The 27600-nt window shown below is 41.1% G+C and overlaps 1 protein-coding gene across 1 annotated transcript in view; it reads left to right on the top strand.

The window, feature by feature from the left end:
- The window catches only part of bsnb (bassoon (presynaptic cytomatrix protein) b), a 73175-nt gene that overhangs the window by 28050 nt on the left and 17525 nt on the right, over nucleotides 1–27600 (top strand). The window contains exon 3 of the mRNA XM_080461243.1: nucleotides 304–1092. Coding sequence (XP_080317369.1) covers nucleotides 304–1092 — 789 coding nt within the window. The remainder of the gene's footprint in view (nucleotides 1–303; nucleotides 1093–27600) is intronic.

Raw genomic sequence — 27600 nt, 5'->3', positions numbered from 1 at the left:
CTACCTTTTGTGGGCTTCATTTATATTGAACCAAGTTCTAATAGTAGAAAGTAGTCATTTAAAATGGGCTTAATGTTCATGCTTTGTCATCACATTTTGCCAGTTAAAAAATAGGATGAGTGTAATGTGGAGAGATAATTTCCCCACAAGTGATCAATAGAGTATACAGAAAAAGAAAAGCTCAAATGACATTTAATTAGCATATTTCCTGATTTGGGAAACTCCTTAAAAACTCTTAAGTACTGAATACAAATGATCGGATACTGACATGTACTTTGCTCTGTTTTTTTGTCTGTTTTTAAGGTACAAGAGTGGTTATGTTTGAACTGTCAGATGCAGAGAGCATTGGGGATGGACATGACTACACCTCGGTCCAAGAGTCAACAACAGATCCACTCTCCTTCTCATCCGACAAATCCAGAGATCAAACCGGATGCTCCGACTCAGGCCCCACACCAGACAAGCGTCCCTCCTCAGTCGCAGCCTCCAGCACAGGCCCATCCGGTGCCTGGCCCCATCAAACAGACTGGTCCTGCTGGCCCAGGTCAGCAACAACAAAAGTTGCCTCCAGGGGCAGTTCCTCTCCCCGGGATGGCAAAAGCCCCATCCCAGCCTGATTTGTCCCGCAACTCTCCCGCCCACCACGTCCAGCACCCCCGCCAGGACCAGACTCGCAGTGCAGGCAGCTCCCCCTCACGACAGCCGCCCCCTCCTGAACAGACTTTTGGGAAGCTGTTTGGCTTTGGTGCGTCACTTCTAAACCAAGCCAGCACGCTCATATCGGAGACTACTCAACCCCAACAACAGCCCCCCAAACCAGCCCCTAAACCAGGAGGGCCTCCTGGCCCAGGACCTGGGGCAGGTAAACCCTCAGGACCACAGCCTGCGCAACACGGGCCTCGAGCCCCTGCTGAGCAGCACCAACAGCATGCTCCCCCAAACTCTTCCAAACCCAAACCCTGCTGTCCCCTCTGCAAGACACACCTCAACGTAGGCAACGCGGCAGAACAACCCAACTACAACACCTGTACACAGTGCCACTCCCAAGTGTGCAACATGTGTGGATTCAATCCCACCCCGCACCTCGTCGAGGTAAGACTCCGATCTGATGTGTGTGACAAAGTGTTAGCGGCTCTGCAGTAGATTTCAGTTTGGGGATTCACTAAATTAAATGAATTATTGACATGTTCTTATGAGAAAAGCTGTGTCACTGTGCGGTTGAATGGGTTTTACCGTTATTCATTTGGAGACTGCCGGGTCTTGGAACGAGTGGCTACGAATCACTGAGGAATCCTGTGTGCATGATTCAAGTGTTTGACTTCAGGTGCTGTCAGCAGTTGCTGGCATTTGCTTTTTCTCTGAGGTTGTTCACTGTCTTTGCTTGTACGTCTCAGTGGCTTTTGTTGTTTCTTAGAGTCTTTCATTATTGTTCCCTCTGTTTAATAAAGAGGGATTAACACATTACAACAAAGAGTTACAAATTATGATTTCAAACGTGTTTTCTGCAACGATGATTTCTGCAGCCAAATGATTAATATTAAAATATTCTCTGCATGTCCAATGTGCAACTTTCCACATAATTCTTTATGTAAGATTGTGGGCCTCCTCTTTGCTCTCCAGCCTGTCACTCTGTGAGTTTTCCAGTCAGGTCCAGCTCTGTTCTGCTCTGTCGGGGTCTTTCATGTAGTTAGCAGAGTGAAGTCCAAGCTGTGACTCACCTCGTCAGTGACTCTACTCTGCAGCAGGACAGAAATATGTGAGCAGTCTAAAGGCACTAGAGCCTCACAAAGTTCAGTAAAATTGATAATCTCGGCATTGATTAGTCACGATCAGAGGTCAGCTGAGGGTATGTTCCTCTATTAGGAGCCTTGGTTTTGTGTCATGGTGGAAATCCAGTTAGCAAGAGCTGAAAACTTGCAGTAGCTTCCTGAGCCAGGCAATAACAGAGTTTAATTATGCAAATCAAGACCAATTGAATGATAGCAGTAATAACAGGCTTGCTGCAGAGCGCTGGCTTTTTATGGGCGAGTCTTGTCTTCACAGGCATCTGGTTGTCACAGGCACTAGCTCAGGCCATTCATAGATCGCTATGGAAACAGAGAGATAATTTGTTTGTCAGCCGTCCCTTTCATGCTTGGCTGCTGAGATGCCGAGCGTCCACAAAACTTTCAGACGTCTATTGCTCTGTTTTCATGAAAGACTCAGTTATTAGGTATGATGTGTTTCTGCCCTGCTGACTCGGTTCTGTAACTCAGTCCGGCGTAGGGTCCCTTCTTTCCAAACCTGTGAGCAGCTTTTGTTTTCCTCCCAATGCAGGCTGGCAGGTGGGTCTCCCCGGAGTGAGTGAGAACCATTTGGACATGGTGTGAGGCTTTGTACTTTGAGTTGTGGTTGCTCAGCTTGATTTCCACAGCTTGTTTCTCACAGCCACCCTCCTCGTTCTCTCCTAATCGCCTCAAACTTTCCTGTTTGCGGTTTTAATTTTTGCCCATTTCTGATATAACTGTAAACCCTTTTCCCCGTTTTTATGGGAGCGGGTGGCACAGCTGTGTTTAAGAATTAATCATTGGGGTCAGGGTCTATGCTCCTGTTCCGCACTCACAAATCTATTATAACGCACCCGATACCACTTTTGGGTGACAATGCATTAACCTCAGGCTGGGTGAGATGGTAACAGGCCAAGGTCATGGTTTAGATATATTTTTAGGTAAGTGATGACGCCAAATACAAACAGTCTCCTGAAGCATCTCCTGTTAAATGAGTCTGTTAATACTAGCAGAGGTTTTAGATCTTTCTGTCTGTCATTTTAAGTAGAAACTTTTCCTGAATATTTCATTTGTCATTTGAAATTTTTTCCACCAATGATAGGAGTGTTTATGGATAATTATACAATACTTCCACTACTGAAACCTCAGAGAAATTAAAAAAATAAGAATGGATAGGTATCACATATTTGTTACAGAGTGTGAATGGGCGACCCAAACGGTGATCAGGTTCACAATGGAGGGCGATCATAATCAAACATGAAAGAACCCAGGAAGGAACCATAACAACCAGACTGAAAGCATAGGAAACAGCTCCAATCACCACAGACGTGTGGACCAACGGAAACTTTTTTTATTGGGTAATCAGAGGTGAGGAAACACAGAGGAAGACACAACAGAGTTGTGAGTAAACACAAGGGAAGAGAGCTGAAAAACTGCATGTAATAACACACCACAGACTTGCAACATGAAAGAAGACATGAACTTGAATAGAGAAATCAACCACAACATGGAACGTGAGCATGGAAAGTGAAAACATGAAGGCTGGCGCTTCTAGATCACAATAACCAGTCAAGTAGAGCAACTATAATAGAGATGCTTAGCCTGTTGTGTAATATTAGTAAATAAAATAGCAGTAAAAAGATGTTCTTCCTGCTACATTACCATAGATGACCATGTTTTTTGTCGCCCTCTGAGTCGCTGGAGTCCAAAACCTTTAACTCCGTCACCACATCACAGAGGCTGGATTTAAAGTCTGTATGTCAGATAGCTCGGGTCACACCTCCTCTGATTGCTCCATTGCGTTTGTATGACAAACGCTTGTCAGCTAAAGTTCTGCAGTTGCAATGAACTCCTGAAACCTTTCTATTTTTAAGTGTCCGTGCCATCCATCATCTGTAACTTTCCACACCCAACATTCCCACATTATACCCATTTTATGGTGTGATTCATCAGATTTATGGAGGTGAAAGGCTCAAGGCAACCCATTCAGGTGAATATTATTCACCCATGTAAGGCACTTTTAATCGGCACAACGTCTTTCTGCTAATCTTGTTTGTAAGTGGCCCTAGTTTTTTCCTTTTTGAAACAATGTTTTTTCCTCTCCACAACAACTTGCTTTTCTTTTGTCCCCAGTTTGTCCATTCAAATCAACTACGTATGACTGGACTCGTTGTACTGAATTACTTCTGAACACAGAGTAGGACCTGGCCCTTCACCCACGGTCCACAATTTTCTGGAAAAGAAAAAGCACACTAACAGCCCTTTGCGGCACAGTTCAGCATTCAGCCTGGGATATTTGGGTATCAATGTAAGCCCAGGGTCCCTCATCAGCTCCACTGCACAATGGATCGATGTGTTTTTTATTCTCCAGCAAGTCATACTACAAGCAAAGCAGTTAATGTCCTACACTCACACATCAGCCAAGCTGCAGCAGGTGCCGTCTTCTAATTCATTGCACATTTATGGTGTGACTTATAGTAGAAGTAATGCATCATTAGTACGTACTTGTGTCAGCATCGGCAACCGCTTGGAAAGTATGGAAGAAGATCGATGTGTCCTTTGAATTGATGCAAAATGTCTTTACACACTGGTGTGGTCTGATATTTTTCAATTTGGTTATAAATGGACTAAGCCTTTTGCCCTCCAATCTGTAGTACTAGTTTAATGAACTATAGTAAAGTGATCTTTCGTGTTTTAATTATTTCAATAAGTGTCATTTATTTGTGTTGGGATCTTGCTTGCTGAAAACTTAGTTTGTTCCGCTTTACTGAAGACTTTAGAATATCACTTAGGAAATGCGGAGAGGCTTACAATATATTTGTTGCACTACATATATCATACGATGCAACACAGTCAAAAATTCTAATAAACTAAATCGGCATACAGTCTGAAAATACAGACAGGACAAGCTCTTCAAAAGCAAGTTAGTGTGGCTTATTCAGTATTTTGAAACAAGTCATAATAGTAGGCTTTCATTTAACTTTTAAATGGATAAGTAGCTTCTTAAAACAGCTGCTCAGTGTAGTTCTTAACAGACAATGCTCAGTTGAACAGTCTCTATTGTGTTGGTAAAGATCTACTGACAATCAGCTGTAATGCCCATTTTATAGTACTAAGAAGGAACCCAGCAAAAGTGTGACTCTCTTAAGCGCGTGTCTTTTTTAAAAACATTTTTTTACCAGTTTTGGTTGATAATGAATAGCTCCTCTATTTTAGGCTTCGGCTTGACAGGAAATACTCAATTAGGATTAATTCATTGTTGGTATTTGTCGTTTCAGGGGATTTGTCGATAATAAAGCAAGGCAGTTTTATTATGGTGCACCAATTCAGACAAAGCGATGCAGAGTGCTTCACAGAGGCATAGAAATGCATTAAAATTAAGACATTAAAAAGACATTAAAGTATATGTTAAAAGGCAATAAAAGCAAGACCACTCGAAGTGATTTATAGAGCCCTGGTAATATATTAAGATTAAGGTATATAGTTTGAAAAATGGAGTTTAGCACCGGACAAATTCTACAGTCTAAATTGCGGTGGACACTGAACTTATACAAGTACAACATGCCTTCTATTTTCCAAAAGTTTCTGCTCACCTACAACAACAAGTAACAATCTACCACTAACAAAGTACTCTAGTTGTTGACAGCCCAGGGAACATTAAGTGACAGCTTAAGACAGTGACAGTTTACAAAAAGGAAATGTAAGTGAAAGTGTTGTTTTATATGAGAGTTTTTTTTTTTTATTCTCTTTGCATATTCTAAGAAACTCACAAGTTGAACTGTAAGAGAAAACAAATCCATCCATCCATCCTCCATAGTTATTCAGGTTGGGGTCACATTTAGGTGGAGCTGATCCCAACTGACTGGTCACACACTCGCATTCATAGGCAATTTTAGTCTCACCAATAGTGGAGTACCTCGAGAAAACCCACACATGCACAAGAAAAACATGCAAACGCCACACAGAAGGGCCTCCCGCAAATATTACTATTCGCACCATTAATACAAAGCACAGTCTATACTAATTGAGTCCTTTATATTTGAAATATTAATTCCTACAAAGATAGGGTTTGTGTTCAAAGCCTTTGCCCAAACCATCTCCTCTGGTAAAATGTCACATCCTCAAATGAAATATCCCCTCACAGCGACAATTAAAAGAATTATTCTAACTTGTGCAAGTCAGAAACAATGTTGGAAATATTCATGAAAATACATTTTCTGTCATGTTAATAGTGACACAATGCATAATTCATTCAGAGCGAATTAGGCGGCGCTCAAGTTAAAAAAAAAAATTATTCGGCCCCTTTTTAATCTGCGATGAGTGCCAGAGTCTGTGCGAGAGTGAGTGGAAGAACGGAGGAGGAGGGAAAGGAAAGAGGTGAAAGTGAGGGAGGAGGAGGAGGAGGACGAAGAAAGTGAGAATCTGGGATAATGAGTGCGAGGAAGCCAACTGTTTGTTACTCTACAGAATATTTCACATCAATTAGAGCTGAAAGTCATGTGCGGCTCTAAGTAAATAAGACGTCCTTGTTCAGGGACTTTCTCCTCCGCCATTATGCTTCTCAAGGAGATTAAAACCAACCTTGTGTCATCGTCATCTCCAAAGAGTTCGCTTGTAGACACAACATTAACTGTTTTCACCAATCAGTCTGGTTTGTGGCATACCGGTTGTCTGTCCACTTCCCTGAATCATTTATTTTCTGAGTAAAGGCTATTTCACACGACTAAAGCCGATACAACTCAGCGGAGGCTTTGCTTTCGCCCTGTCGTGACCGTACACAGGCACAGGTAGAGGGAGAGAGACATGTGGAATAATATACTATGTTTCACTTCCCTGTAGTGTTGCTATACCGTTCCGCAGTTTCCACATTTGGGCAGGAGTTCACACTCGGGGTGTTTTATTATTGTGATATAGGAGTGTGCCCACTGTTTATGAGAATACACAGGCCCTCGGTGGATCATTATTAGATGGACTGAATTTCTCACAGAACTGTAGAAAAAGTGTAAAGAAACAGAAAACATAGCTCATCAATAATGCAGCGAGGGAGAGCTTTATAAATAGTTCATGCTGTGTGGAGCAGTGGAGAGGGCCGTGTTTGATTCTGCATGTCACATAAGGTCAGTGTGTGATGGAGTGTGTACCTCCATGAGTGTGTTTGTGAGGAGAGATGCGTACATGCAGGTGTTTAACACACTGCCGCTTCAGCTCAATATCTTTACCTAAGGCTACCACACACAAACTTGAACTTCCCTGACAGCTAATAGCAGATTAATTCTCTTGTCTATACTTGTCTTTTCTGCCTAACACAGCTTTCCAGCTACTTACCAACAATCCCTCACCTTATTAAAGTAGATCAGACAGACTTGAATTGAATATTAGCATTTCCCGGTGATGTGTCAGCAAAGTAAAGTTCAGCAGTAGCCTATTCTGCTTCCTCGTAACAGAGAGCTGAAGTAAGGGCTGCTTTGAAACGACTAATAAGTAAATAATACTTTCTACTGTGTGACTTTATATGAAAAAAAAAAATCACATTATTCCTATTCCCTCTATTGCTATTGCATTACTGTGCAACATAGTACATTTGATTTCTAATGCACTTTCCATTTAAAAATCTCAAAATGCGACAAACACTTAAAGACTCAGCTCAAACACCTAGAGTCTTAAAGAGAGTTAAAAGCTTCTTTATAAAGGTAGGACTTCACGTGCTTTTTAAAAGAAGTCACAGTCTGTGGGGTCCTGAGGTGGCTGGGTAGAGAGTTCCATAGACGTGGTGCAGCAGCACAACAGGCCCAATCTCCCATGGTCCGGAGTTTGGTTCTCTGGGGTGGAGGAGGTGTAGGTATGCAGACCGTGTATTCCAGTTTTGGGTTTGCTGAGTGAGGAGTTCTTTGAGGTAAGGTGGGGCATTTCCGTAAAGACTTCGGTGTGTGATGAGAACAATTTTGTAGTTTATTCTGGCAGCGATGGGAAGCCAACATCTCTTGAAATGCATTATCTTACTCAAAGTAAGAAACCTACACTCTTTACATTTTCAAGCACAGATCCCAGCAGTTGATATGTACTTCACACTCAGATCACAAAATATCTTATTTGCCTACATTTAAGTCTGTGTTTGTAACTGTTGGTTATCAGCTCAGCCCTTTTCATTAGATGTTTGATGTGAATCTTAAGCTTTTTTCTCTACATCTCAGTTGGATTTGGAAATGCACTTTTACTCGATTGCTCCAAAATGTGATTACATCAAGGACCACCAGGACGATGTTGTCATGTTTTGATTCTTTTTTACTTTTACCATAGCATTCTGGTTGGTGTTTGTCCTGAGATGTATCAGACCACAAAACATTTTTCAGAGGTACTGTGGAGAGTTGAGGTGGGTTTTTTTGTGCGTGCAAACTTTGGGTGAAGAGTGACATTTTCTCTGGAAAGCAGCAGTGAAAACTTTGTGAAAATGAAGGCTATTATATAATGTGTGTATAAATTTTGTTCACTTTTCCTAATATCCAGCGGCATGGATGTGCAATAGCTGTGACTTAACATTACGCCCATAGTTTTTGCACATACTCGTGACAGGGGAACAGATCAAATCACATTTCATAACCAGTTCAAGTGGAAAACAACTAAAGCTTAGAGGGACCACAAACTTTATCTTGTATTTGTATTTACTGGTCAATGGCTGATTATTTTACTTTCAGGCTTTAATACTGTGCAGAATAAAGCCATCCATGCCCACAGGACACTATATTTATAGTCACACACAGCAAAGCACTCACATAGTGTCATTCTGTACTATGCACAGCTGTGGCAAAGCAATAATAGTAAGAGACTGTGCAAAGAAAGGCTTTTTAACAGTCCGCAACACCGTCTGCTATAACTATACAATATATTGGATCTTTTCGACACAGGATGCAGTAAACTCTGCTGTTCACACATGAAATGTAATGAAATTACATTTGCCCTTTGAAAACAGAGTACTCTTTCATGCAAGTCGAGTTTGAAGGTGCTGCTGAGAACAAAACAAAAAATCCATATCTTGAATTATGGAAGGCATTGATCTTCATTTTTCTATTTCCTTTTTGGATTCTGAAATAGCTTGCGAGCCCAGTGTCCTTGAAGACACAGCCGGACTACAGTGAACATATGTACAACATGTAGTATTACTGAATATGTCACAGCTCCACGGGAACACAGTTGTCGCTGTTACATAGAGCCACAGTATAGATGAACATGCCATTCTTATTCTCAAACATGCTGGAAGTGTTTTCTGAAGGTTGGCACCAGCCTGTGTCTCCCTCAGGAGTCTCATCCAAAGCCAGATGGCTGGCGGCATCAGGCATCCAAGCCTGCCGCGCTCAGCCTGGCTGCTCCCAAAGTGATGATGGTACGCCATCACGGATTCAAACCACCCACCCGGCCTCCATCAGCTCCTTGCCACCTTTTAGTACTTTCCTATTTCTTTTTTTTTTTTTTCTTCTTTTTTTTCTGCCGATGCAATGGGCCTAAATAGTGCACTTAGTGGAGCAATAATTCAGATTCACAGACTCAACATGCATTAAAATAGGTTGTATGTATTTGCACAGAGTTCTATGTTAAAATAAAACATTTTCTTTTATATTATTATATGAATAAAGACAAAATATGACATATTCAGCTAATAAGTACATCGAGCAACCCTGTACTATAATCAATAAAGCAAACATTTGTTCAGTAGCAGCTGCCGTCCTTTCTTATGCCTATTATTCTCCTTTGACAACCATTTTAAAATCCACTCGTAGCATCTGGTACTTTTTAAAAGAGTTATATTTCAGTTGTGCAAATACACATCACACTTGTTCATTGGGAAGCGAGCCCTCATTACTGTGCCTCATCCTCCTGCACTCTCACTTCAGATATGTGAAACTGCTAAACTGTGGGAGTCTAATAGGCCTCACTGTAAAGCCACCCACACGCTAAAAGCAGTAATAGATGAAATTGTCATCATCAGTTTTTGTTTTTCAACCTCAATCAGGAGTACTCAGATTTTAAACATACAGATTGAAGTGTTGAATCGAATATGTTGAGTTTACAGGGTGTCCCTCTCTTTGCACGTCTCACTGATCTCCCTCCCTTTATTCCTTAGCATTCCTTAGCCTCCTGTCTGCATGCCTCAGTTGAGGATGGCTTGCTGTTGACACATTGATCGAATTGGCACTTACTTCTGCTTGAATCGCTTGCAGTTGACAGTGTAGCATGGACACTCCCCGCTTCTAATTTAGGCTGCGTTGTGTTAAATTAGCCGCAACAGAAGTGCCAACGTTTCAATACCTCTGTACATAGGAAAGATTTGAAGGCAGTCATACTGACACAGAGCGACAAAGAGAGACATGTTTATATGTATATATATGAGTGTACACACTCACATTATGAGTGGGACTTCTCTTCTTCGGAGCCAAATATCAAGTCTCCACAAAGAAAATCAATCCGTTTTTAATTGAAAAAAAAAAAAAAAAATGCTTTAACGTTATGATGAATTAGAGTTAGGATCCGGATTTGACAAGTAGTATATTAGGGTTAGTGTAATTTTACACAAAATTAATTGTAAGGAGCTATTGAGTCATCTCGAGGTGCGTGTGTGTGTGTGTGTGGCTTAAAATCTGGTTGGAGGTGTATGGTTACATAAAGATGGTTCACATTAAACAATTATGATTAGGGTCAGGATCATGGATTACAAGATTACATGGGTATATAAGGTGCTAGTAAGTACATTTAGTCAGTTAGTATGCTTTATTAGTAATGCTGGAGAAATGTGTGTGTGTGTGTGTGTGTGTGTGTGTGTGTGTGTGTGTGTGTGTGTGTGTGTGTGTGTGTGTGTGTGTGTGTGTGTGTGTGTGTGTGTGTGTGGGAGGGGGGTCGCGGGGGGGATCTTGGAGAAGAAGCTAATAGTTGAGTGTTACTAATCCTTGTTGAGGGAGTGAAGCGATCCCCTCGAGTACCGCGCTTAACCCCAGCACATCATTGTAAAGACCCACCCACACAACTAAGTGCCATCTGAGAGTAGTAAGCCTTATTGGGTGATTAAACTGAGACACAGCCATTTTGAATCTGTCCCATAAGTAGCCTTTATTAGCGCTGAAAGCTTGTAATAGGGAAACAATAGTTTTACACCTTTGTGTAGTTTTTACAACCAAGGAGACCAGGAAATGTTTTTCTTATATTCAGTAAGATATGCACAGTGATACAGGTAAATATATATATCCTCTTATAAGGTAGAAGTACAGATACTACAGTAAAACAAAAAGCTTAATAATATTTTTCGTGTTTTAATTAAAATACGTTTGAATGCTGGTAAGGCATGCAATGATGCAAAATAGTTCTGCTTCCTTTCAGATGCAAATTGTGTAAAACCAAAAAAACTGCTGTCACAAACCTGTTCTGAAAATGCAAGTCGAAAGCATAATCAGACTCTTTTCAAGCCTCCTTATGAGCAGTAACAGAGTATTTGTGCTTTGTGACTTCTCACCTCTGACAGTGTTACAGTTCAGCGTGTGACTCTGCAGCACTGTGACAGGAAGATGATGTGATCTACAACAACAACAACCGCTTCTTGTTGAGATTATGTGGCACCCAGCACAGATGGCTTTCTCTGGTTTGGAGGCTTAAATGCCACTCATTCTCATCTCTGGGACCTCTGAGTTTGGCACCGCCCGCTTAGAATGACTTACATGCACTTCGTTTAAACTTGTGTAGCTCACAGATTCCCCGAGACACCCATGGTCAAAGCTCCCAGAAAACTTTTGACATGGAAGTTTTACCTTTTGAGCTCCTCAAGATGCCTGAAATTTTTTTGGCTTTGCCTTACTGTAAAGAGAAGCATGACAGGAAATGGAACGGTATGAGAGGGAAATCTACAAGGTCTGAAGATTGCAACGAAAGAGTGTTTCTCAGCTGCATTTCAGGGCTCTGCAATTTTTTTCGCTCAGAGATCTTGGAGGTCAACCAGCTGCGTCTGCACTGGCAATGATATCAGCTTTTTGATGAATGACTGTCTTAGAAGCACAGTGACCATACTGAACTTGAATTACCCTTCCTGTCCTGTGGTTCTATCTTCAAACGCCCCTGCTACCCCACCTTGCGCGCAAATGTGCTTTGAAGCCTACAAGAGACCTCAACATGGACTTAATCACCTCTTCAGAACTCATCATCTTCAAGGCCTGGTGGCCATGCTAACAAGCTTTAGCGATGCTCGGGGGCCCCCTGGCATTGCAGTGTCGATCCCCGCTGTCAGAAGCAGAGAGGTGGGCCAGCGCAGTCCTCCCACCGCTGCTACTGGGCCCTCCTGTCTCAACACATCACTTCACCCGCCTCATCGGTGCTCTCGCTCGCTCTCTTTCCCGCAGCACCTCAGGCATGCGACTACTCCCTAATGCTGGCATTAGGAAAGAAGGAGGGGGGTTAGTTGAAAGTGCTCTTTGCTTAGAGGCTGCAAGTACTAAAAGGTTAGTGACACAAATGTGAGATTATAGATGTGTGGTTGTATGTCAAGTAAACATTCAAACCACTGGCAGACAGAGGGGGGAGATATATTGAAAGGGAGCAGGAGATTGAGAGACAAAATGAAAGGGATAAAGCTCACTGATCGCTCAGATATTGCATTTAACCCCTTGCTAATCTTCTCAATGCCACAGCTGTCGGGCAGTGTTCAAGATGACCGGATCAATTTCATCAAGTCTGAGCCTCGGCCTGCAACAGTGGCTTTTCAGCACTCACAGCAAACACAAGAGCAACGTGAGGACCATTACACTCGGTGTGACTGTATCCGTTAGAGTCGACAGCTCCGCTGCCAGCCAGCTGCATGCTTATGTTAACTAATGTTCAGCCACGTCGTTGCACCTTAATTCACAAAGAAACAGACAGAGTGTTTTGTAGCATCTTGTTTTGTAGGTTTAGAGCTCAACTACACTAACAAAAAAAGTGTAAAGATGTCACAAGGACCGGTAGTTAGTCTGTATCTCTGTGTTAAATCTGTGGAATGATGCACATTTTCTATCCATTCAGTTCATAAATTAAAGATATTTCATATGAAAATGATGAATACTGAAACAAACACTTTGTTTGAAGTTACTTTACCAGAAAAAAATCTTGAAAATATACTTCTGATAAAAGGTATCACTTCTGCACAGAGAATAAACCAATACAGGAAAACAAGACCATTACCACTCATTTCCACAAATTTCCAACCGGCAGTTGAATAAATGGATCGCACCAAAGTCACTATGTTTGCAAACAAACCGGATGTAGCCTTCAAACTCTGTTGAAACTGATCGTTGATCTGCGAAATCTTAGTGCTGGAAATACATGTTTTTCTGAATGTAATGACAAATTTCCTTCAGAAATGTATTGACAACGTATAAGAGATGTACATTAAAAACTAAAACCTGGGTTCTAAATATTAAAACTTAAAGAAAATGCCCAATCCTGCCAATATATTTTGATGGAAAATAGCAGTCCTAACAACAACAGTGTTTTGGGGTCAGCCAACCTGTTTTGTGGAAAAATACTTCCCAGTTTCTTCAGAATTATCTGTCCTTGTGCCCTTGTACCAAATATTACAATGTCGGTCTTAATTAGATTCAGTAACATTTTCTGTCTGTTTGATGTTGGAGAGACATTGTATCCATGGATTGAGTACAGATGGATCATCTGGTGTCATGGATGGACACAGTTGGGTGTTATCCTTGTAAAGATGACAATGATTAAAGTGACAAAATTTTGAAAATAAAGATGGGCCCTGTGGAATACAAAAAAAACCCCAAAAACATATTACTCTTTCCTAAGGTGATCCTGATGGCCGCCACAGAGTGAAGCAGAAAGACAGAGATGCAGCAGCCCCATGGCACACAAAGCCATCTGCTCTTGTCCCAAACAATCCATTTTCTTTTTCCAAAAAGTACATCTATCAGTGGAAATAATGATATGGCCGGTCTGTCTGTATGGTAACCGAAGCAGTGTTTGCCACTCCTCTGGCATTTTCCACAGTGTTTCTTCTGGCTGTCCAAGCCAAAGTCGTCGTCGGTTTCAGTTCAGTGCTGATCTCTTTCAGCATCATGTCAACGATTGAACAGAAACAGTTGAACACCGAGACACCAAAATTAACAGGCCGCCGATTAAAACCCACACAAACATCTCTAAATGTTTACAAATAAACAGATATGGAAAGGCCACAGCAAATGGGTGGGGGAAAAACCCGAAATATCTTTTCGATATTTAAATGAATAGGCAAACAAGTCTAATGCCTGTGACACAAATAAATGAACACATCATTTTTAGACTTAAGACGCTGGTGTAGTTTTGGGGAAGTGTCATATAGGCTTGCTATTTCTTATTTTCCCTATCCAATTATTTGGATTGACAAGTGTGTTTAATCCACTGTGAATACGATTCACACATCTACATCTCATTAAGATACCTCATAAAGTTTATCTCTGCCATTTCTTAACAGATAAGCTTTAAGCAGCTTCTTCTTTAGGGGGCCTTACACACTTGCTAATCAAACCAAATCTCAGTGTTTATGCTTTCAACATGTGCAATGAGCAATCTGTAAGGCCACAGTAGAATTAGCAGACGTGCATTGTTTTTTTTCCTTGACTTGTTCCATTAAAGTTGTCGTCATACCACATTCTACCAATATATTACAGCTTGTATAACTTGTCTCAAAGTGTAACGTGAGGTACATACATTTTGTGTGCTTGGCTGATAGCTGCAGCTTTTCCTGGCAGGAGTAATAGAAACTCATCCAAAATAAAACAGGGCTGAGAAGACAGCCTGATTAACTTGTCCTGGGGAAAGACATATGTGACAAGATGAGACACATGACTTGTTTGGGCTCGCCTGCCAACCACAGTGTAAAATTGGTTTATTTGACTGCAACTTGATTAACATTGTGAAAAGGCAGATGCATCTTTACAGCTCGGCCTTTTCTTTCGCCCTCTGCCTTTATTCAGTTTTTCTTTCTTTCTTTCTTTTTTATTTGCCTCCAAGGAGTTTCGCAAAACACACACAACTCTAAAATCTCCATCCCCAATCCTTCATATGATATTGCAGATAAACCTCTTTGTTATCAATTAGTTCATGCATCTGACTTAATTTCAGGCAGGCAAACTGTGATTCAGTATCCTATTATCTCGGTGACTTTAAGTCCCAATGCTGATTAAAGCATGCAAAGGTGAAGAGCAGTAAAGGAGTCAGAGCCATTGAGGATGCAGGTAGTGCAGGAAGGTTAGATAAGACACATCAAAGATGCTTTAATACACAAACTGCATTAGACAGTTCGACCCCGACAGGGCTGCATTCACTAAACTATGCTGAGATGCCTGCAGTCACTCTGGGTGCTTTTAAATCAAAATAGCAGAGAAACAAACACAGTTCATCTTGAATATTCTCAGGGTAAATGAATTGAGCTGGGCTATCAAGACTTATTAGAAATAAAGGAAATACCACCCTTTGTGCTCAGAACAGCTCCAGTCGTCCTTTGAATGTCTGTCTTACAAGTCCTCGAGTGTGAAGAGGGATTTTGGATTGTTCTTGTCCTCTAAGAGAGATTTTGCTTCTTTGAAGGGTGAAAGACGTGAATCCACAGAATCTCCTATAATGATTCAGTTATATTTAATCATAATTTAGACGATGGATTAGAGTTACGACCGTACATGTACATTTTTAGGTAATAGTAGTTTATTTACCTCCTCCAGCATTACATTCATTCTAAGTCATAAATATCTGTGCTTTGCCACACAGTTGATTAGACTCATAGTGAGATTGCTCTCAGTTCAAGTTTGAGTTAGTCAACAGTCTGTGTTCGCCCCGTGCATGTCATAGTTTTCTCCAGGTACACCAGTTTCCTCCCACAGTATGCGTATGTGCGTGTCTGTGTCTGTGGGTCTCTTGTGTTTGCCCTGTGACAGACTGGTGGCTGTGTTGGCTGTGATATGCTTGAGCGCCCGCCCCTCGACCCTGAGTTGGTTAAAGCAGTATAGAAGATGAGAAGACTCATTGCTTCTGCACATTCAAGCAGTGCACTATAGGCTACTATATATTGAAGAAATGTGAAGTCACTGCAATATTCTTTGAACTCTATAATGTTTTGATAAATTCAAGGGCCCATAACTTTCTATCACATCTAACGTGGGACAGTACTTTAATAAAGACCAAAGTTTGTGAGTTGTCCATATTTTCTAAAGTAGAACGCACACACGTCATCATTTCGCACACGTGAAGGGAGCTCTCCACTGGATTTACACATTTCATTGTTTGTTATCAAAGAAGACTGTATAAACGCATAGATGCAAACAAAGCAAACAGAATAATACACAAAAACAATTGTGAGCCTCAATTAAAAAAAATAAAATCCAGGCTGCAGTTTGCCAAAAACATTGAAATATAACAGAATAAGTCAAACATTTTACCAAAAAACTCTATTAATCTGATGCAAATAAGGGATCTGTCAGAGCTACACTCTCACTGAAGCTCAGATGAATTCAAGTGAAGTTCTTAGAAAAAGAAAATATAAAAGCACCTGATGTTTTTTTTTTGTTTTGTTAATACTGAAAAGTGACATTATGATGGCAAAAGAACTTTATTAATGTGACTCTACAGTACAAACATAAAAGACGGGAGGTGGTCCGAAAACTGACTCCAGTGGTACTCCTATTGTGATGAACATCATATGATATTGGTTCATATCACTAATAATGGTAAATTTGAAACAATATTTCTGTCCACTCTGGTTTAATAGACACATTCTGCACCAGTATATTTGCTGGAGTTGCTCCAAGTTTGAGAAATACTGTCTGAATACATACGCAGTAATTTAATGAAGTCCCTTCATGTTTTGGTTCAATACCCACTCTATTTTTAATGCATTGACAGCACCCTGCTGAGATAGAACTGTCTGATTAGCCTGTCTGCGTGCTGGGCATAAAGAGGGCACCTGTTGCCTCCTTTGAAACAAATGAAAACAGACAGAATATGTAAATAAAGAGGAGAAAACATGACCTGACCCACTACTGCTCTGCCCCTGCAGGGACAGCAGACACACACACTTGATGGCGGATGACACTCTGCTGTCCTGCAGCAACACACACACACACACACACACACACACACACACACACACACACACACACACACACACACACACACACACACACACACACACACACACACACGCATGCACACTAACACCCAGACATTTCACTTTGACATTTTCACAGAGCAGGTAGTTCAGTCGGTTGATTGTTTTGCTGATTTTGTCCAGAATTCATTATCTTTACAGTCATGATTGCCGTGACGTTGCCATAGCAGGTTGGCAGACACTGAATGATAATGATTTTGTTGATCGTCCTTTTTTTTATTGCAGCACAGTTGTAATTTGCAGTTGCTAATCATGAATGGTAGAATGATATCACTCACAGTACATTATACTACATTATGCATTGGGAGCAAATTGGAGGCGGGGTTTGGTTGGGGATGCGGTGGAGGTGGTGGTGGTGGTGGGGGGGGGGGGGGTTTCAGTGTCTCGCCTGAAGACATTCTGCCATATGGAGAAGCAGAGATGAGATGGAACTGCAAGCCTTGTGAGCTGTGGACCATGTAAACTAGCGTTTTTCTGTCCATTCAATTTGAATCTAACAGTTTGCATTTAACTGGGGGTGCACTTGAAACACCTCAAGAGCCGTCTGCATCTTCAGAACCAGCATTTATTTCCTACTGTATCTCATGTTTCAATATGAGGAGTTATCCTTGGTGACAAGATTCTGCATTCATTCGATCCGATTTTATGTGGAGATACATTCCAATTGACCCTGAAAAAGTCTTTGTCATCAGCGCATCACTGTGTTTTTAAATTTCATCTTGAATGTTTGGTGTATGACCATAGGCGGGTGACTCGGACTGTGCCTGAGTCCTGCTTGCTCAGTGGATGATCCTTCATTTCCTCCCTAATCCACAGGCCTCACCACGTGTCCCCATTGAAGGAGTCCCAGGGGATTGACCTACATACCTGCTGACTCTTACTGACCTGTCACAGCCGCGGCATGGCGTGGCACAGCCTGGCACACTGTTGGGACATGTGCTCAGTCACGCTTCTCCACTGCTCACTTAGTAGTCTTAAACTACGTTTCATTCAGACAGTACATAATAGGAATGGATACGGTGGTTTAGAGAGAAGGACTCAAACGAGGGCTTAACAGAATAACTTGTCTGTTGAGCTTTGAGTTCCGTTCTAATTTTCATTTCACTAAAGACAAAGTGTGATCATCTGTGGAGGATTTTAACTTGGAATTATTCTGATCTTTGACAATCACCATTCTATTCTTATTTGCTGATGTGCGAATCTGTACGTGCCGATAGTGTAATATCCTTTACCCATACTGAAGGTATGTGTGTGTGTGTGTGTGTGTGTGTGTGTGTGTGTGTGTGTGTGTCCACACTTCTGGGCACCCAACTGTGTGTGACATATTTCCCCACTCACCTTAATCTCACCCTGTTCACTCCTACTTGGCAGCACGCCCCTGTTCACATGCTAGTTAATAATTCACACTGACCCTGTGCTTCCTTGACCTTCACTTGTTACGAATTAATTATGACCTCCTCCGTCGTACGCCTCATTAATCTCTGCGAGACACAAAACTCGAAGGATTATTATGAGGATTTCTGTCTTTGTTGTTCAATAGCGATCCTTTGAATTTCAGCACTCTGCTGTAACTTTGAAAGTTCGTGTGGCAGCTGCTTTTGTGGTGGATTGTCAAAAAATAAATAAATAAATATATTCTGTTAATGATCAGGGCTGTTTCCCTGGGAAGCATGCCGAAGCTATTGTGGAATTAACTTGGGTTTGAGCGATATAACAAGGACAAGAGATAAAGTTTGACATTTAGAAGTTTTTGGGAATATTTCATATGATGCATGTCTGCATCTCTACTCTGAACTCCCCATGTGGACTGGTGTATGTTGCAAAAAAAAAAAGGGGGGGGAAGCTACAGTACAAAGGATCAATGTAATTTAGTGTCAGGACACTTCAGGAAGCAAAGCATCAAATTGCTTCCCTTCATTATCTCGATATCAAGTCAGACCTCCACAGTGAGGAAGGCTTTTCAATACTACTGTATAGTCACGAAAGAACGATTTATGCTTTTAGTCTTCAAACATTCATGCTAAAAGCTGTCAATCAGTGTAGTGATGAACATGTACTGTTTGCTTGTGATATGTACCTGAATGACGCCTATTGACAAGTGTGTCTGCCCTCACAGGCAAAAGCTCTCTCGTTCTAATCTCCTAAACTGAACTAAAAGTTGCATGTTCTTCCTGTGCACGTGTGCTTTCTGTGGGTATGCACATTTTTTCACTCAGTCCAATCGAACATGCTCTTGAAGTGATGTAGTGACTTTATATTGCCAGTGGGTGTGAATGTGATTGCGTGTGACTGTTTGTATCTCTGTGTTTACCCTGTGAGTTGTCCAAGATCTAATCTGCCAATGTTGGATTAATATTGATAAATCAGTACAGAAGATTGATGGATTAGTGTTTTCTGTTTGAATGCAGGGTGTTTAGAGAAGTGCAGAACTCGTTTGAATATCGTTGTAGATAGTAGAGATTAATGGGGGTATTTTGCGGTTCCTGGAAGTCTGCTGACTGAACATATGATTCTCGATTTTTTTTTCTATGATTTTTTAGATTTTTACAATGCCTACAGTCAAATGTCACTTTTAACCACACCTGACATCATTAAATGTGTTAGCTTGAAATGTGGAATCCACATGAATAGACTGTCTGTATGTGTCTCTTGTTCATTGGATTAATGAAATGATCAAAACTTTGTAAATGAATATTTATGAGGCTTAGATATTCATACAGGCTTACAAGTATAACATTTCCATATCCGTACATTATGTTTTAATTATGTCTCTCCCCTCGCCTCACTCCGAGTTGAAGTTACAAATATTGTATCTTGGAAGCCACGTTTTTAAATTCCTTTTACTCCACTGATACACATTGAACACATAGGCTTGATTCGGCACTGACACTATGCTGACGGATTCAGACACAGGGACCGAAAATTGTGGAAGTGTGTCAATGAAAGACAACCTCAAACGGGGGGGGAGGGACTCAGCTCTCCCTCTTGGTAATGAGCACCTGAAATATTATATCTCAGAGAGCTATGGGACTGCATGACAGCTGACATTTCTTGCTCACAGCTTGAGATCTGGTTCCTGGCAGAGAAACCATGTGGGGGACAGACTCTCTGTGAGTTGACTGACAGTGGGACAGGAATACTGAGCTTGTGTGGATAGCCCACAGTGCTGCCCGCACATGTGTTTCTTACCCTTTTCTGACCAGCATATAAAGGTTTTCCGGTGTGTATGTGTCAGAGGTAAAGTGGGAAAAGGGTGTATATCTGTCACCAGTGTTTGGGGGTGGGGGGGGGGGGGGGGGGGGGGGGGGGGATAAAATTACAGCTGGTGTAAAAGATGCAGTCTAAACCAACTATACTTCAAGTGCAATATTGAGTAGGATGCTTGAATCTGACTTTCTGAGCACACTGTTTGTTTTTCAGTTCTGTACGCTCATGTTGTTGTGGGGGCGTGTTTGCTCTCATGGGGCTTCAGAGCTCTCCATGAAATTGTGCACTCTCTGGCTCCCTCCATGGGCGGGACGCATTCAAGCTTACTACCAGCAGTTATCTCACCTCTTCATTTCTGTAGTTCTTCTTTGTGTACCTTTTTCTTTTTCTTTTCTTTTTTTTGGGATTTGAGAAAAGGAGTCTTAGTCGAACTGCTGAACAAACGTGACCTTTTATTTGAATCCTGGAAAGAAAAGAAAAACAAGTGAGATATGCAGCGCTGCATTAAGAGAGAAATAGGACAGAAAGGAAAATTGTGTTTTAATTAAATGTGAATGTGAATACTTCAGTTATTAACAACAACAACAACAAAAATCGCTTGATCTGCTGGTTTTTTTCTCATTTTCACATTTTCATGCTGGCTCATGGACAATTCACCATGTAATAGAACTATTTGTGGAATGAAACAACCCACACAGAATATATATAAAAAAAACTGTAGATTACATGTAAAAATGTCAACAACATGGTTTTACTCATATAGCCCATTTTACCACTTGAGCAATCTTAATGTGCTTTACATGATCAGTCGCATTCACCCATTCACTCACACAGTGATGCTCCAATAGTGACGGTGGCCATTGCAAGATGCTCGCACCATTTGGGAACACATGGGTTTGTGTGTCTTGTCCAAGGACTTTGACACATAGTCAGGGCGAGATGGGCTGTCGAGCTGCCAACATTGCCATTGGAACCAACATGTTTGTCTAATTAACTAAAATATACTGAACCAGTATTGAGTTTATAGCTGCTTCGCAAAACTGTACTGCGAAACGTCGCAAATGAATTCCCACGTAGATTTGCCTTGACTCTTCTTCCTGCATGTCTTTGTTGTTCTTTTCACTCTTTTTCTACAACTACAGGACACCATCTAGCCTTGAGCTCACCTGCTGTTTTCGAGTGGCTGATTTTCTTGCTCCTTTAATTTCAGCTCTTGATATCTTTTTTGGATCTTTCCTAACAAAGACAAACGGGTGAACATCATTGGAAAATAATTCACGTGGGCCCCGTTTGAGAACCTCTAATTTCATGTCATTCAGGTTCGTGCTTTGAGCCTTGACCGTCATTGAGGATTTCGCAGTCTAGATCATTATTGTACTTCACTTCATGGCCAGTAATACTTCCAGACAAGCTCATTTGCAGTCTAATGTGCACGCACACAAGAACACACACACGCACACGCACACACACACACACACACACACACACACACACACACACACACACACACACACTGTGTGAGTGATCAGGGCTGTAATGTCTCACCAAGCTCCTGTGAGAGACGGATCAATCTATGAGAATGGGATCAATCTTTCTGACCTTTTCCTTGTGGTAACCTGCAGTGTTCAATCTCTCATTATTTTGACAGTGAAAGGGCAGCTTTTCCGGCTGAGAGCTGACGGGATGAAGCATCACTACACCCATGTTCCCAGTATTCACCTCTGTCTGTCATGACAGAGCCAGCTTTAACACTCACTGCTCTCTCAGCTCCATACTAACAAAAAAAAATTTCATATTTTGCTATTTCCTCAAACAGATTGTAAGCCTCTGCTTCAGCTGTAATATTTCTCAAGTGAAACTTTGACAGTGCCATGATATCCCTCAAGGTCATTTTCTGAGTATATGATGTAATAACAGCTGAACAGAGGCACAAATATTGAATAAGATGGTTGATATTTTTCTCAGAGACGTTGGAGCTCGATACACTACCTTTCACCAATGAAATCTGAAAACACACTGAACAGTCAGATAAAGATCACGACAAGCTGGCAGCCTTATATGGAAATATATACAAACCCATTGTGGAAAGCTTTGAACAGGAGTGGTTTAATGCAGTGCCGGGTTGGTTGTTTCTCTGGTTGTTGCAATTATAAAACACTACTTGAAGAAAAGTAACTCTTGCCGTACTTTTAATTGGCCTGGGCACGTAGCGGCGTTATTATGACACATTAGCTGAGCTGTCAGCATTACGTGGGTCAGACTGATTTACTCATTAGGTTCAGCTAAAGCTGCACCAGTCAAATGATGGAAGATGATCTCAACTCTGGATGTGAACCGAGATGTTCGGACTAATGAATGCAAGAACGCTCTCAAAACAAATGAGACAAACTACCAGCAACACACAGGTCTTATAAAGGCAAACAAGGGTGGCGTCAGAGCCGGGTAGGTTGTGTGGACAGACTAATATTAATGCTACTCACTGTTGAACATATTTCAGGAGGTTTGGCGAAGGGTTAAAGAGATTCTCTTAGATAAGGAGGAGTTTAGTAAAACAGTAACGGTCATTCAGGTCAACAGGACAGAGACAGCAGCTCTGCACACAGCTAAATCGATAACATCATTCAATTAGTGACTCTTCACATTGAATGTGTCATCTCATTAATTGTGAGTAACACTGGTGTGGACTGTTGTGAAAACTTGCTATTACTCTGATCTGTAACTACAAATCTACAAATGTATTTCTGGAATCGAAATGTGATTAAGTGCATTTTAGGACTTACTTACCATTCTAAGCTTTTGCAGACAGCAAAAGTAACAAATTATTGCAGAAACTTCTAAAAGAATTCTAAAATTTGAAGTGAACTAATTCTCAATGTGAATTCTTGAAAAAGGCACCATGTGAAAAGTATTAAATCTATAACAGTGAAAATGCTTTTAAAGTTTCCAGCTGTTCTCGGTCCTCTCATAAATTGTGCAGATAATAATTTAAAGATGCAGGGAGCAAAGCTAAAATGTTATACTGAAGTTAAATCTGACTTTTAATGTATTTAATGGAGCTAATTACTGAACACTAGTATTTGCCTTCAGATGAGAAAGAAAAATCGGACATAATGTCTAATCAAATTCATTGTTTCTTGTTCCAAGGAAGTACTTGAAGACTTTATTGCACATAAGGTCAATTTTTTTTTCTTTTTCCTTGTTTGAGCAAAGGACAAACTTTACACTCTGGCAATGGATGCTTAGAAACTGTAGATAACTGTGTGTAGTCTTGTCAGCTGCATCTGAATTACAGATCAGAGCCGATAAGTTAAGTCCACACTCTATTCAGCAGACATGTTAACCTCTTGCCACTTAATCAGGTTACCAAATTCACTAACGGGATGATCCACTAACAAACGGAGGCTGCTGCCATACAACTGTACCAGACACACATATAGAAACACGCATACAGTAGTGTTGTCATGGACTCCCCCCCCAATATATCAAATCCCTAAAAAACATCAAGCGAATCCTCAGAAGAAACAAAGCTGCCTCAGTCGCTTTATGGTTGAAGGAAAAAAAAAAAGAAGACAACGTTCATTACTCGTCTCCTTTGTAGTGTTTGGCTGCAGTTTAATTTGTGCATATTGAGCTGCTGGAGATGGTCACAGTGAATCGGCCGCCGTTTTCAGGGCGCATTAAAAGACTCGGCAGCACAGAGGTGCAGTCTCTTACGCAGACCTGATTTTCTCCACACAGTGTGGGTAGAGGTGGGAAACACGGCCCACATTGCTCGCTGCTGTACAAGCGAAAGCACTCTACATGAATAATTTGCTACTCCCAGCTCTGGTTTGGCCTCGCTCTTCTCTCTCTTTCACCCACGCACTGATGTTATGCTGATTCAGGAACAAAGATGGGAGTTTGGCAGCGCCAACAAGGCAGAAAGACATTTGGTCAACTGTAACAAAACCCGAAATAATTTGTTCCTAATTCTGGTCGTTTAATTAGAGTTTGGCTTTTGTGAGCATGCCGAAAAAAGACGATTGGATGTGGTTTTGTGAAGGTTTGAAGGAAGGAAGGCCAAACTTCAGAGGCTGATTGTTGTTGGTCGATTTTGTTAACATATGCAATAACTACGCACGCATGCACACACACACACACAAACATACACACACAGCACCTATTTGTTGTCGGTTTTGTTGCTTAACTTCAATAGTTGTCCGTTGGTCTGATTGTGTTCTATCTGTCCACATACACACAGTCGCTTGACGTGAAAGAAGCGGCACAGATGGCTAGTTCTAGTTCTGAGACTACTGCACCTGTTTATATATAGCTTCTCAGTAGAGCACTTGAGAGATATGAAAACAAAGCAAGTCTGTCTGTTTGGCAGGCCAATGGTTCCAACCACTCCTGGTGATTTGAGTTTTTTTTTTTTCAGACAACAGATTCCTGGAGGATTTGGATTAGTTAAGAAAGGGGCTTTTTTTTTTTTTTTTTTTTTTTTTAACATCATAAGCAGAAAGATATAGCACGCTATACATGGATTTTAAATGATGTCCCCATGTCAGCCTTTGTTGTGTTACATTATAATACATTTTTGCAGCTTTTCGTACTTCGAAGTCAAACTAAGTTAGCTCCTCGCAGTATTTAATTCTTTCTTTCCAGCTTTCAGCTGTCATTGAAGGATTTTTCAACCTGACCGAGTGTTTGCCAGGGTCTTATTTTATCTCCTTTCTGTAGCTGCCCACGCTGTTGTTACAGCACCATTATTCAAGGTGAACTGCATATTTTCACAACATCCGTGATTCGAATGGCATAGCTCCCAAAGGAAAGAGTTGCATAATTCATTATTCATTGTTACATAAGGTTTCTGATTGAGTTAATATGAGGTAACATGTTTGCTTTGTCAGTGCATGATACCATATTGATCAACAGCCACATGAGGTTTAATATGTTTTTGGGGTAGTCTACAATTTAAGGAAAATGTTTGTCCATGGCCAGTTACATCTCATCAGGATCAAATCAGCAGCAAATGGCAGTTTAATGACGACAGAGTTCAGACAAATTTGAGTGATAATAAGGTAATTATTCTGATTGCTTTCGATGTTAGTCCATTTGTAATGTGTCGACTGATGTCTAACCAGAGACCACAGAAACAACTCCAGTTAGATTTGACTGTTTTCTTTTGTCTGCTGCAAACTCGTGAATCTTACCATTTCCTAGCAGTTCACCAGTCTTATCTTGATTCATCTGCCTTCTCAAAAAAAGGGAAAAAAGTGTTGAGAAGTTCAAGCCGATGTGTTTCCTGCTCTCACTAACACGAGAGCGTGTGGGTTTTCGTAATGTAAGCGGTATGGTGTACTTGGTATACAGTACACTTCAATGGTGTACTCACATCTGCCAAAAACTTTTGCATGGTACTCTGTGGCAATGCGGATACATGAGTCAACATCATTTTTTGTGGCCATTGTCTCCCCTCCCCGCAATATTCAGATTATTCTACCAGCACCTTCTCCTTCCTGTCTTTTTTCCGCCCTCTTCATGCTTTCTCATCCTCCTCTGGTAGATGTGAAAGCTGTAGCTTTGTCTAATACCACCCACAACAGCATGTGACGAACCATTATTTGTGGATTATTTTGCGTTCACAAATCAGCTCAACTGGACAAATTGTGAAAATGGTTTGTGGTGGCGTGTTTCACCCTTCATCGTGAGCCAAACGGAGGACACACAAGAGGCCCTGGGAAGGAGAAAACAATCAGTTTCTCACTCACACAGGGCATGATCATTGTCTCCACAAAGATTTAGTCTGAAGGGATTAGAAAAGGCAGAATGTGTTCAACTCCTCAACCTTTCCGCTGGAGACTCCTCTGTCAAATGCTGTTTTTCTAGCTCTCTAAACTAAGATCTGTTTTGTGGTATTCCTTGCTGACTAAATGTCACTCTCAATCAATCCCTCTTTGTTTTGGCCATAATCATGGTGTTTGTACGGTTCCTTTCATGTAACCAAGAAAGATGTCCTCTTCAGGCTACCTTCCATGTCTGAAGATTTATGGAAGTGACACATTCCCAACAATTCATGAATACTGACTTTGATTGTTATAACATGAAGACAATGCAAGGGCATTTAAAAAAAAACTATGTACCTATAAGCATACCTTTTCTAGCATCTTGACTCTTTGTACCATGGTAAAGATGTCCTCTGATACAGGCACTGAACACCTGCATTGCTTTTATTTATTAGCTGCGACTTCACCTGCTGTTAAATTCTGTTTTTATGCTTTTGAAATATGACACAAATGAAAAAAAGGATTTATTGGAGGGATGGTAATCAGCAGTTGAGGTGTTTATGACATTATCTGTGTAGTTGCACAAGCCTGTGACACATCACGCTCCGTCTTCAGGCCTCAGACAGAGATGATTATCATCAGGGCTTTGTTACAGACATTGCGCCCTCACCTCGATTTTCAGTTTTCATAACCTGTAATGTAACTATTGCTTCTCACCGAGCGTTCTCATTGATTTGTTACATTGACCTGAAATTGAATCTGTTTATGTTAATATCCTGTCTTCGATGGCTTCTGTCATTGATTCTAAGCATTGTCAGTATCTATAACTCCAGATTGAAGTAACACAGGTCTCAGTAAAATGACTCTGAAGGGCGAATCCTGCTCCTGCAGACAGAGACTTTGCTGTGGGTTCCATAAAAGGTCTAATGACTGTTGCACCCCTTCAATCTAATAACAGATGTGTTAATTTGTATTCACACTGCACTCATCCTCTGTGTACCCTGTTTGAGAGTGCTTAATGTTGTCAAATGATTAAGTCTTCTCAAAGAGATGAAAGGTCTTGTTTGGACAGGCTTTCAGATATTCAGTTGTTCAGCCTAGTTATAGTGAGTCCTTGGCACTCCATGACCATTCAAAAAACAACAACATTTTGATTTAATTTATACGACTAACAGACACACTTATATTCATGTACCAATTCATCATCATGGATAGCAGCAGAGCAATATGTTGGTACAGTATAAATCCCAATAAGATTTGAGGTGTGAGCCATAGTTTGATGTAGTTTGATTTTTCAGTCAAATTGCCAAGTGTTCTCTGTTCAGTTGTTCCAACTGAAGACTTTTTGTTGCTCACACTCTGTCAATGAAATATGTCTATGCATATTGTTGTTCGACCAGGTAGGAGACACCATAGAGGAAATTGAATCAGGCCAACTGGACTTGGTCATATACTGTATCTTGGAAGACTAGTTTTCCCCTTATCCATCAGTTCATCCTGTTACTTTGACTAGCAGCATGAACTGATGAAGCCACTAGGATAAGGGGCGAAACGTCTTCAAGGACATATGACCGAGTCAAGTTGACCTGATTCAATTTTCTCAGTGGTCTGCCAATGAAAGCCATCTGGCAATCCCACCACTTCAAGGCCCAAACTTACTGAATAGACTCTTGACTTCAGGAGTTCCCCCTGTAGCGTC

Source organism: Lipophrys pholis, assembly GCF_963383615.2.
Source record: "Lipophrys pholis genome assembly, chromosome: 4".
Lineage (NCBI taxonomy): Eukaryota > Metazoa > Chordata > Actinopteri > Blenniiformes > Blenniidae > Lipophrys > Lipophrys pholis.
The sequence above is the reverse complement of the archived record's forward strand: the minus strand, read 5'-3'. Positions and strand labels throughout refer to the sequence as shown.